The sequence below is a fragment of the Cetorhinus maximus genome, chromosome 13, assembly GCF_964194155.1.
Source record: "Cetorhinus maximus chromosome 13, sCetMax3.hap1.1, whole genome shotgun sequence".
Classification (NCBI taxonomy): Eukaryota; Metazoa; Chordata; class Chondrichthyes; order Lamniformes; family Cetorhinidae; genus Cetorhinus; species Cetorhinus maximus.
This window is the reverse complement of record NC_135891.1, coordinates 86,247,689-86,261,034: the sequence shown is the minus strand read 5'-3', so window position 1 is coordinate 86,261,034 and position 13,346 is coordinate 86,247,689. Positions and strand designations below refer to the sequence as shown.

General features: G+C 43.7%; 1 protein-coding gene across 1 annotated transcript in view; it reads left to right on the top strand.

Annotated features, from left to right (window-relative positions):
- The window catches only part of LOC144689219 (uncharacterized), a 42,146-nt gene that overhangs the window by 19,572 nt on the left and 9,228 nt on the right, over positions 1-13,346 (top strand). Inside the window, exons 2-3 of the mRNA XM_078556327.1 lie at positions 10,895-11,251; positions 11,776-11,820. Coding sequence (XP_078412453.1) covers positions 10,895-11,251; positions 11,776-11,820 — 402 coding nt within the window. The remainder of the gene's footprint in view (positions 1-10,894; positions 11,252-11,775; positions 11,821-13,346) is intronic.

Genomic DNA, 13,346 nt, shown 5'->3' with positions numbered 1-13,346 from the left:
GAGAATGGAATGTCAGCCAGGACACCAAGAAAACTCTCTGTTCTTCTGCAAATGGTGCCAAGGGATCTCCTCTTCTCTAGCCAGTGAAGGCAGATAAGGCATTGGTTTGATATCCCAACCGAGGGACAGCAATTTCTTCAGCGCTGCCAGTTTAGCTTATCTGCTTAAATCCCGAGCTTGAAATTATCTGAGTCGGATCTGAGAGTGCCAGGAACTGAGCCAAGCTGACAGTATTAGCAACAGCCATTTCTTGCCTCCACAGATTTGTTACACTTAACCTTCCTATCCTTTGAGGAACAACTGCTTTGATCATATGTGTATTAATTTAGGACTGACATCTAAAGTAACTCTGCAGCACTGTCCATATATTAACATAGATTAACATCTGCCCTGAGATTTCCTTGGCATTGCACATAGATAGTCATTTGTCTAGAGCACAGTTATAGTGGTTAGCTGCTAAGTTGAAGCTGTGCTTAACTTGGCCAGTTCATTTATTGCCACAGCTGTTACTTCATGTGGGGAACTGGGGGACAATTTTAAGTTTAGAGGTATATTTCCTCATTCGACTGACATGGCCTCAAGAGAACCTGACCATATTTCTGAGTTCAATGATTTTAAATATGTTGGGCAAACACTGGGCAGGACTACCCCATGGCAACTGACACACACTCTGAATTAGAGGAGGGGAGTTGTGCACTCCACTTAGAAAGCTAGCTTCAACAGTGTGATTTCTAGGTTTTCTATTTTTTGGGGTTGCGGGAGGCACTGCTGTCAGAAATAGCAGCCAATCAATGGCTTCCACTCTTAGACCAACTTCACCCCTGCCCATTCAAGAATTAAAGTGTCTTGCCTGTGGTGACAGGAAGTTACTGGCTGCCACTTTATGGATCCTCTGATGTAAAAGAGTACCTCTCCAGCTTTTAGCACCAGTTTGCGTGGGTGGTTTCTGGGGCAAATGCCCCTGGACTCCCCAGAAAGCTGTTCAAGATACAATAATTAACAGAAACTAGATAGGGAAACATAAATTCCATTTATAGATGTTAGTAGGGTATTTTACCCTTTAAAAATGGATGGGTTTGGGTCCATTGGGAAGTAAAATTTAAACTTCAAATCCACAACTCATCTGCCTAGAACTTGCCCATTTCTGGTTTTAGTGGAGGTGGACTGGAAGTTATTTTATTCATTCACGGGATGTGGGCATCGGTGGCTGGGCTAGCATTTATTGCCCATCCCTAGTTGCCCTTGAGAAGGCGGTGGAGAGCTGCCTTGAACCACTCCAACCCATGTGGTGTAGGTACAGCCATAGTGCTGTTAGGAAGGGAGTTCCAGGATTTTGACCCAGCAACAGTGAAGGAACAGCAATATATTTCCAAGTCAGGATGGTGAGTATATTGGAGTGGAACTTCCAGCTGGTGGTGTTCCCATGTATCTGCTGCCCTTGTCCTTCTACATAGTAGTGGTCATGGGTTTGGAAGGTGCTGTCGAAGGAGCCTTCCTGCCGTGCATCTTGTAGATGGTACACACTGCTGCTACTGTGCGTCGGTAGTGGAGGGAGTGAATGTTTGTAGATGTGGTGCCAATCAAGTGGGCTGCTTTATCCTGGACGGTGTCAAGGTTCTTGAGTGTTGCAGGAGCTGTACTCATCCAGGCAAGTGGGGAGTATTCCATCACACTCCTGACTTGTGTCTTGTAGATGGTGGACAGGCTTTGGGAGTAAGGAGGTGAGTTACTCACCACAGGACTCCTAGCCTCTGACCTGCTCTTGTAGCCACAGTGTTTATGTGGCTAGTCAAGTTCAGTTTCTGGTTAATGGTAACCCCCAGGATGTTGATAGTGGGGGATTCAGTGATGGTAATGCCATTGAACATCAAGGGGCGATGGTTGGATTCTCTCTTGTTGGAGATGGTCATTGCCTGACACTTGTGTGGCGCGAATGTTACTTGCTGCTTGTCAGCCCAAGCCTGGATATTGTCCAGGTCTTGCTGCATTTGGACATGGACTGCTTCAGCATCTGAGGAGTCATGAATGGTGCTGAACATTGTGGAATCATCAGCGAACATCCCCACTTCTGACCTTATGATGGAAGGAAGGTCATTGATGAAGCAGCTGAAGATGGTTGGGCCGAGGACACTACCCTGAGGAACTCCTCCAGTGATGTCCTGGAGTTGGGGTGACTGACCTCCAACAACCATAACCATCTTCCTTTGTGCTAGGTATGACTCCAACCAGTGGAGAGTTTTCTCCCTGATTCCCATTGACTCCAGCTAGGCTAGTGTTCCTTGATGCCACACTCGGTTAAATGTTGCCTTGATGTCAAGGGCAGTCACTCTCACCTCACCGAGCAACCAACTCCTCCCACAATCCACTTGCCCCAATTAAATATTTTTATAAGGCTGCATGTCCCAGTTTTTTCTCTTGTCTCACCTTTAACACTGGCTGGCCATGTTTCCTGGGTTTGGGAAACTTGGCAGCTAAAGGCAAGGTGAGGACTGCTGAATGGTAGAGCTAAGCATATTTCCAGCACTGCTTAAGGGCTAAGAGGAGGAGTTCTTCCCCTGGTCCACTGAGCAAAATTCTTAAATTTCCCATTGATTCGAACAGACCCCTCGCCACCACCTGTGTCCTGATTCCCTCCTGATGTTCCCGAGGACACACAACCTCCTCCTGGCCCCTACCATGTACTCCATAGGCCGTCCACGATCTTGTTTCATCTTCCTTCAATCTGTTATCCCCTCCTTCCCTGAGCTCTCCATCCCTCCGTGACCTCCTTTCTCCTGCTTTGATCTCTCTAGGCTGCCCCAATAATGGCCCCTCCACACAAGCCCCTAGCCAAGCTGTTCCAGTACAGCTATAATGCTGGCATCTGCCCGGTGATGCGGAGAACAAAAACCTCTACAAATCCAACTTGGCCAATTACCGCCCCATCAGTCTACTCTCAATCATCAGTAAAGTGATGGAAGGGGTCATCAACAGTGCTATCAAGTGGTGCTTGCTTAGCAATAACCTGCTCACTGATGCTGAGTTTAGGTTCAGTCAGGGTCACTCAGCTCCTGACCTCATTTCAACCTTGGTCCAAACATGGACAAAAGAGCTGACCTCCAGAGGTAAGGTGAGAATGACTGCCCTTGACATCAATGCAGCATTTGACCGAGTGTGGCATCAAAGAGCCCTAGCAAAACTAGATTCAGTGGGAATCAAGGGGAAAACTCTCCACTGGTTGTAGTCAAACCTAGTGCAAAGAAAGTTGGTTAGTAGTTGTTGGAGGTCAATCATCTCAGTCCCAGGACATACCTGCAGGAGTTCCTCAGGGCAGTGTCCTAGATCCAACCATCTTCAGCTGCTTCATCAACGACCTTTCCAACATAAGGTCAGAAGGGGGGATGTTCACTGATGATTGCACAATGTTCACCAACATCTGTGACTCCTCAGATACTGAAGCAGTCCATGTCCAAATGCAGCAAGACCTGGATAATATCCAGGCTTGAACTGACAAATGGCAAGTAACATTCGCGTCACACAAGTGCCAGGCAATGACCATCTCCAAAAGAGAGAATCTGACCTTTGCCCCTTAACGTTCAATGGCATTACCATCACTGAATCCCCCGCTAACAACATCCTGGGGTTACCATTGACCAGAAACTGAACTGAACTAGCCATATAAATACTGTGGCTACAAGAGCAGGTCAGAGGCTAGGAATCTTGTGGCGAGCAACTCACCTCCTGACTCCCCAAAGCCTGTCCACCATCTACAAGGCACAAGTCAGGAGTGTGATGGAATACTCTTCATTTGCCTGGATGAGCGTTGCTCCAACAACACTCAAGAAGCTTGACAACTTCCAGGACAAAGCAGACCACTTGACTGGCACCCCATTCACAAATATTCATTCCCTCCACCACTGACACACAGTAGTAGCAGGGTGCACCAAATACAAGATGCACTGCAGGAATTCACCAAGCCTCCTTGGACAGCACCTTCCAAACCCACAGCTGCTACCATTTAGAAGGACAAAGGTGCAGATACATGGGAACACCACCACCTGGACATTCCCCCTCAAGCCACACACCATCCTGACTTGGAAATATATTGCTTTTCCTTCACTGCCGCTGGGTCAAAATCCTGGAACTCTCTTCCTAACAGCACTGTGGGTGTACCTTCACCAAAGGGACTGCAGTGGTTCTAGAAAGCAGCTCACCACCACCTTCTCAAGAGCAATTAGGGATGGGCCCACATCCTGTGAATGAATTTTTAAAAACCCTGATTCCTCTGGGCACTGCATCGATGCCCATTCCCCCAATATCACTGTCCCTCCTCCACATTCCCAGGTGTTGTGATGTACCTTTAAGGGGAATATCTGAAACTGCTATCCATTGCTATCCACCACAAGACAATCCCATGTACTCTGTAGACAGAACAGAGCAGCAGTCCTAAAGGTCAAAGGTCTAGATATAGTCTTATCTTTAATAAAGAACCCACCTTATTATTTTATCAATCGTTAGTATATGATTGGTACAATTGCGCTAAACAGAAGAACACAACACCAGGCAGCAGCCTGGGGCTGCAGGCCGACCCATCTCACAGCCTCCCAATCTGGTTAGCTACGACTGGAAAACAGATTTGAAAAATGTTTATCAATTCCTGCCGCTAAATTCAGCAGAACCTGATGGACATTCATTCTTATGGTTTTCCCACTGTGAAACCACCCACCCTCCTTCTCCCTCCATCCTCCTTCTCCCCCCACTCCTCTCCATAAATATTGTGACCATGGTGTTCAATATACAGTAACTAAAACTAAAAGTTCTGCTATAAGATTTTATATGAATATTTGAAAATGACCAGTTACCCCATTTGGCCTGCCAAATGACACACGGTGATGTCGGGCATGCATCCCGATGTCACCGCATGTCATTCAGATCCTCAGTTCAGCCGGCATGCAGTGGAGTTGGCTGCGTGCCCGCTGAACTGTCAAAGGCCTATTAAGGCCATTTAAATTCCAATTAATATAATTAATTGAGCTGCCCATCCAATCTTAAGGTTGGCGGCTGGCGAAGAGCCCAGGCGGCCTTTGCATTTATCATGGAACCTCATCCACGGGCGGGATGAGGTTTCATGAAGGGTTTATAAATTAAATATATTTTTAAGTTAAAATTCATTGACATGTCCCAGCTCATGTGACACAGGGGACATGTTTTAAAATATTTTTTGTTTCTTTATTAAAATTTAAAAAAATCAAACTAGTCTCCCTGGGGCAGCTCTGTGCCTCTGGGAGATTTCCATGCTGTTTCGCATGCATGCGCTGAAGAATGCAGGCCCCGACTCAGCCTACTCCCCCCGCCCGCACAGCGAGCGCTCAGTGCTTCTGGGTGCGTGTCACGCTGGGCGGGCCTTAAATGGCCCGTCCACGCAAAATGGTGGCGCCCAGCTGATTGCGGGTGGCGATTGGCTGCGTGCCCGCCTGCGCCCGCTCCCACCCAACCCCCCTCTGACGGGGAGAAAATTCCCCCCATGATATCTGCAGCATTATGTGCGGACACTTAGGCACTTCCTAACCAATCCCCCTACTCCCCCCTGCCACACCCCCGCCCCCCCCTCGTAACCATGTAATCTCCTGGGAGACAGAAAACTTCATCATTCTTTTAACTAGGGATGTATCAATCCTATTCTCACTTGCCTGGACGAGTGCAGCATCAACAACACTTAAGAAAATCGATACCATCCAGGACAAAGCAGCCAGCTTGATTTGCACCCCATCATCATTTTCAACATTCACTCCTTCCATCACCGATGCACAGTGGCAACAGGGTGTGCCATCTGCAAGATGCGCTGCTGTAACTCACCAAAGCTCCTTCAACAGCACCTTTCAAACCCACAATATTGACCACCTAGAAGGACAAGGGTAGCAAGCACATGGGAACACCACCACCTGGAAGTTCCCCTCCAAGCCATGCACCATCCTGACTTGGAAATATATCACCGTTCCTTCACCGTCGCTGAGTCAAAATCCTGAACCCCCTCCCTAACAGCACTGTGGGTGTACCTACACCACAAAGACTGCAGCGATTCAAGAAGGCAGCTCATCACCACCTTCTCAAGGCCAATAGGGATCAGCAATAAATGCTGGCCCAGCCAGCGACGCCCACATCCCGTGAACAAAAAAATTAAAGGAAATAAAAACATGTCCATTGGTACGTGATATGGGGCAGGAATCTTGGCTGAGTTTCCCCTCACTGATTCAGTTGCCACTAGTTCTGATGAAAGATCACAGACTTAAAACATTAGCTCTGTTTTACTCTCTGCAGATGCTGCCTGTCCTATTGATCATTTCCAGCATTTTGATTTCAGATTTCCAGCATCTGCAGTATTTCGTTTTTGCCTAGTACCACTCTGGCTGATAACAGCTAATTCATTCTGGATTCAACCTAAAACTTCCGATGTCACTATAACCAATGCAGTTGCTTCTTTCATTTGCATTTGAGACATTGAAAGTTCTCCTATTCCTCCCTGCAGCGGTAGTTAGATCTGTGTGCTGTGTGGCATGGGTAATACAGCCTCAACCCTAAACCTTAACAGAGCACTTAGTTTGGATTTGCTTGTGTGCACTGGGGGCCCATTAAGCAAACTTAGATGTGAGAAGGTTTATGACTTTAAATTATGTGCATATTTCCAGCAGCATCTGAAGCCTTCACTGGCCATCAAAATCACAACTCTTAACATGATACTATAAGTGGCTTGACTGTCTAACTGATCAATGAGTGAAGACAAGCAGCACCAAATGTATTATTTTTTACTGGTGAGAATGAAGAGAAATGGAATCCTGCTTTATGCATCACTGCATTGAAATTAATATATCCTGAATTAAGGTCTCCTGACCTACCTCATTCTTTACCAAGATGTCATAGCTAGGCATGCATGAGACGTTTAAATTCCCTAGGATAGTGAAAATGAATATAGAGGCCTCATCCTCCTCTTCAGTTAAAAAAAGAACCTGCGTTTTTATAGCTCCTTTCACGACCCAGGTTATCCCAAAGCGCTTTGCAGCCAATTAAACTTAATTAAGTTGTGTTGTATTGTTGGTAATGTGGAAGCCAATTTGTGCACAACAGGTTCCCACAAACAGCATTGAGATGGATGACCAGGTAATCTAGTTTTAGTGATGTTGATTGAGGGATAAACATCGGCTAGGACAATGTTTAACCAGGACAATTGCCAGCATTGCTCCAGCACCAATTTCCTAATGCTCTGGGGGAGTTGAATGTTGCTGTGAGTAGGAATTCCTGCAATAGCTTAATGAGAGATCCTGTTAACATCCTTTTGAAGCAGGGCTGGGGGAGGAGGATGGAGAACATTGCCAGGGTGAACTGAGGGGTAGTGAATGGTACCGACATGAACTACAAGGGTGAGGGGAGGGGATAAAAGATGCCAACATAACCTGAGGAAACAGAACATTGCCAGAGTGAAGTAAAGGGTTGAAATGGAATAACATTGCTGTGAACTATTGAGGGCGTCTTCAGGGGAAGTGATGGTCCAATTGTTTTTTTAAATATGAAATAAATCCAATATCATCTATTTCCATAATGCTTTGGGATTACAAATTTATGAAATTAAAGAGAACTTAAAACAAATCATAAAATATTACATTTAAGGAAAATTTATTGTAAATTTCTCAATAAAAATAAATTGATTGTCAGCAGATCAAAAAGCACTTAGGCCACATCAACACAGAAACAGCACAAAAACTACCTAGAACTTGGTACCAAACAGGCCATATCATTCTGTGAGGGCCTAAGGCCAATGTGGAGAATTAAAATGCTGTATAATGCTTTTCTTTTTTTAAGTTGAGAAACCCAAAAGTCCATCAAGCAGGAAAGCACCAACAATTTCAGAGAAAAAAGGCAAGGTGAAGCCGCAATAAATAAAGGAAGTTGCATCTATGTGGTGCATTTTATGTCCTGGGATATTCCAAAGAGTTTCACATCACACCAATTAATTTGAAGTTCAGTCGCTTGTTAGCTAGGCAAACTCAGAAAGATCCCACACAGCAATGACATAAATGACCAGTTAAATTAATTTTGATGGTGCTAGTTGAGGGATAAACATTGACCAAGGCACTTGAAAAGCTTTATTGCTGTTCACTAAATAGTGGAACTGATTCTTTTATATTCATCCTTGACGGGGCTAAGAGATGGTATCTCTGTTAATGCATCACTCCTTTGTTAATAAAATCCAAGGCGGCTGGTGAAGTCAAAACCAAGACACGGAGCTCTTCTTTACTAAGAGAGTTTACTGATTTAGTTCAGTCTCATAGCTCCCCTTACACACCCAGTATCCCAGCTATCCCATATTTATAATTCTTTTGAGTTATCAACAGTCACAGATTGCAACTCTTTTGAGTACAATCACAGTTCTTGGTTTCCGGGAGTGGGACATGAACCCACAACCTTCTGATTCAAAGGTGAGGGTGCTATGGACTGAGCCACAGCTGACACCTCCCTTAAGCACTTAATTAAACAATGCCCTTCACCTGTGTATCCTAATAATACAACTAACAATCCATTAATATCATTCAGCGCTGTCTTGGCTTGCCAGTAGATTATGCGCTCAATCCTGAAGGAGGTCATAATGCACATTATTCTGAAGGAGTTTGTTCTATCCCTGACTGAGTGTTTTGCGATGAAGATGTTGCTTGGAAAACAATGCTCCTGCACTTATTGTGTCAAAGAAAATTAAGCAAAATTTTGCTGAAAACAGGGCTGTACTTTCACTGAATATGCAATGAATGATGCTACAACATAACATTTAAACTGCAAGATTCCACACTGATTCAGGGTTGTCAGGCTGTTTTTGTCATGTGGAGTGCATCACTAACAAGCCCAATGCTGATCTCACCCAGCCTTCTCTGTACACATACTCATTCAAGTACAGGTGACTCGAGTAATTTTCCACTTCAGCACCTAGGGAGTGACATTACATAGACTTGTAAACAAAATTAAAATCCATGGGGTTAAAGGAACTGTGGCATTTTAGATACAAAATTGGTCAAGGGACAAAAAGCAGGGAGTAATGATGAACGGTTGTTATTCAGACTGGGGGAAATTGTGATATTCCCCAGAAATCAGTATTAGGACCCTTGCTCTTTTTGAGATGGGCACACAGGGCAATATATCAAAATTTGCAAATGACTCAAAATATTGTAAACAATGGGGACCATAGTAGCAGACTTCAGGAGGACATATGCAGATTGGTGAACTGAGAAGATACATAGCTGAGAAGTGTGAAGTAACATATTTTGGTAGAAAGAATGAAAAGAGAAAATATGAACTAAGTAATACAATTTTAGAAGGGGTGAAGGAGCAGAGAGATCTCAGGATGTAAGTACACAAGTCTTGAAAGTGGCAGGTCAAATTGAGAAGGCTGTTAAAAAAGTATATGGGATCGTTGAATTTATCAAGAGAGGCATAAAGTATAAAAAGCAAGGAATTTGTGCTAAACATTTATAAAACACAAGTTAGGCGCTGGCTGGAGTATTGTGTTCAGTTCTGGGCACCATATTTAAGGAAGGATGTCGAAGCCTTAAAGGGAATACAGAAGAGATTTATTAGAATAGCACTGGGGTGAGGGACTTTAGAAAAGTGGAGAGACTTGAAAAGCAGGGGTTGCTCTTCTTAGAATAGAGAAGGTTAAAAGCACCTTCACGTGGTCGATTTCTGACTCTTGCCTTCCACAACTTCACCATTTCCATTTCTGGGGATAGGCTATCGTCAAATATGCCCTGTAAGACCACTGACTCCTACAGCTACATTGACTACACTTCCTCCCATCCTGCTTCCTGTAAGCACTCTGTTCCATTATCACAAGAAAACTATGCCAGCCTATCCAATCTTTCTTCATAGCTAAAATCTTCCAATCCTTGTAAGTCTCTCCTCTATCCTGTCTAGTGCAATCACATCCTTCCTATAATACGGTGAACAGAAACGTATGCAGTATTCTAACTAGTATTTTATGCAATTCCACCAGGATGTTCCTTCTTTTATGTTCGATGCCTCGGCTAATAATTTTGGGCCCAATTGTAACACTGAGTGGATGAGTTTTGAATGAGTTAAAATCTTGCCTTTTGAAATCTATCTTGGTGGGGATAAAATCAAGTTCCAGTGACCAAAAGACGTCCACAGGACTCAGGTTTTATTGGCAGAAGTGGGGCAAAACAATTTCGGTCAAGTGTCACTCTGATTGGTTAAGTGAAGGTAGGGAGATTTCCCCCTAAAAGTAAAATATGAAAACAGAAGGCTCTGCACCCCGCAGTGTTAGACAATTGATAATTAGCATCAGTCAACAGTAGTAGACAGTCACTAATCTATACCTATGGAGACAGTGTGAGAGGCAGAGTGTATTGCTGGAGAGAGATGGGATTGAAGAATATAATGAAAAAATGAGTAAGTGGGATTGAAGTCATCAAACCTGTCAGGTTGGTTTAGTTGATAGGAACCCCACCTCTGGGTCAGAAAATTGTTGATTCAAGTCTCCTACCGGCTTTAAGTTCATAATCTATTGAGGCTAACACTCCAGTGCAGTAAAGAGGGAATGCTTCATGACAAATGAAGTCCTTTGAATGAGTTGTTTAAAAGAGATTCTGTCCATTTGTTCTCATTGTTCAGTGGATGTCAAAGATCTCATGATACAATTTGAAGATGATGAGTTTTCCTGGCAAGCATTCCTTCTGCAACCAATACGATGCAAAATATTTTACCTGCTCATTTGTTTGCTTGAAACATTTTAGATGTCTGAGGTAGCATACATTTGTGTGAATGGTTGAAAAGAATAGGGCCTGATATCCAAATATTCTTATTATAAGTCAAAAGAGTGAACTTTTTAATCCTCGTACAATTTTTTGCCTTACAGCTGGGAACAACATGACTCTAATGATTACACAATCTCCACTTCACCTATCTGCAGTGGAAGGACACATGGCAACAATGAATTGTTGGATTAATAGCCTAAGTTCGGATCGGCGAATAGAATGGAGTAAAGTTTTCCAAAATCAAAAAACAGTAATACTCACTTCCAAAGGGAACACAACCAAAATTCACCTGAATTACACTGAAAGGACAAAACACTTCCTCAATGATACAGTTAGCATTCTGTCTATCTCCCATATAAACCTGAATGACACTGGGGTGTACATATGCGAAGTATTAGTTGAAATTCCTGGACCAGTGTACAGAATGTCTGGGAATGGGACTCATCTGCAGGTCCAAGGTATGTAACATTAGTAAATGATTGTGTTTTGGCTATCAAAATTCATACATACAAAAATAGGAAAGTGATGGACCCATTGGTTAGTCTTGCCTGTCCCATATAGTTGATTCATTATGTGTCATGGTACAGATACTCCAAACCCATCATGGAATCTCCTTAGAGAAGCAAAAAAACAGATAAAACCCCTAGGGCAATTAGGGGGCAAAAATCTGGAAAAATCCTCTGTCCTATTTGGGTATTTGAAACTAGTCCAGCAGATTACATTGACCTTGATTTATATTATAGAACACTGACCTCTTGAATGAGGTGCTCTCCAACCTAGACAGAAACTGATCCAGCTCTCGTTATAATTAAAACAGTGAATTGAGCCGGCAACTTATCCCTTAGGCTCCTTATACTTAACTAATAGTTCTTGTTTAAAGTGCTTCACAACTGAGAAATGTTAAATTGGAAATTAGTCTAGTCTGAATGCTCTACGTTTCATTAATATAAAAAATTAACAATAGATGTATTTATTATTCCAGTTATTATCAAAGAAAGTGCAACATCTTCAAATGACAGCACCACTGGTACGTGATAGCCTCTTGTTACAATTACGAAGCTGTAACATATTTTTCTTAATCCTGTACCTTATGCTCCATTGCGTTCTGGTTATGGACCCAAGACTTGGTAGCAATTTGGTGTTACATTAGGCCTCTTGGCTATGAAATGGAGTGGGAAATATCAGCACTAGCTCCTGCTTTTGATTGCCTTCCAGTGACTCCTGCTAGAAAGTGTATGTGGGGTTGGGGAAAACGTTTGGACTGATCTGTGATGTCTAACCAGTTTACAGTGCAAACTAAATGTAAACTGTTTTAATTTTTTGAAGCTAAGATTAGGCAAGGATTCAACATAAGGGTTAATTTTACAAGGATGGTAACTGTTGTAGACCTCAGAGGTCATGAGTTCAAATCCCACCTTTACAAATTGTGAAACTGAATTCAATAAATCCGATAATATGGCACCAAAATAAAAGAAAATGAAAGCTTGGAAGTTTTCATATAAACCCAACTGATTGACTAATATCCCTCAGGGAACTGGTCCTGCAGGCCAGATATTTGTTTTTTTTTGAGCACAGGGATTGCAATTTTCTTCGATGGTCAGTAACAGAAGAAAGGCAAGGCATGGAACTGTTGTTGAATGGGGAATTGGGCTCTGTGTTTACTGATATCGCTGTCGGATGTGTCGATTTTGGACAGCCTGGCCAGACAGGAACTGCGTTGGTTGCCTTCTTCCTCTTCCTCCTCCTCCTCATGCTCCGCATGTATAGCTGGTGGCAGGAAGCAGTGGTCTCACAATGGACGAGCATTTAACAGACCAGGATGAATCTCAACACAAGCTCTGCCAAGAACTGCAGGACTCCCCCTGAACGGCCCTGGCAGTGAAAGCGAAGCTTCAGCACCCCAATGATTTCTTCTATCACATTTCATGTGGCAGCATGGCACTGGTTATATGAATATGCCAATCAAAGGATAACCGTTGTTGCCCAGTAAACACCCGAGGTTAGTTGTGGTGGCTCAAAAGCAGATGGCACAGTGGACTGCCGCAGAATGAAGACATCACGACCGCTGCTAGGATACCAGGCATTGACCGATATGATATGCATATGGTTGTATTTCAGCTGGGCCTTGAGAGATTGGAATCTTCTTCAGTTACAGAGCATCACTGGGTTCACATGCCGTGCCCAGAAAGCAACACATATGTAGTCAGTGGCACCCTGCATTGTGAGGAAGATTGCTATCCCTGTGAAGCTGTGTGCTCACTCCACCAACCCCTCTGTGGCAAGGGAAAATTAAATATATTTAGCTCTTCTGGAATACAGAGCCTCAGTGACTTGCCTAATGCAACAGTGGATGGCAAACTGCAACATGTTGCAAATATCATCTGCTTCAGCCTGGAAGGAGCCAGACACACTAATGCTTATGACCATGGTCATCTTCAGAGCCACTGACAATGTCATCCTGCTTTAAGGTTGCGGTTGTGGCTACTGCAGGTGGCAGATTCAGTGAGGATGCCCTTACTGAAGATGTCTGATAAACTGTTCCTTGCTGGGGCT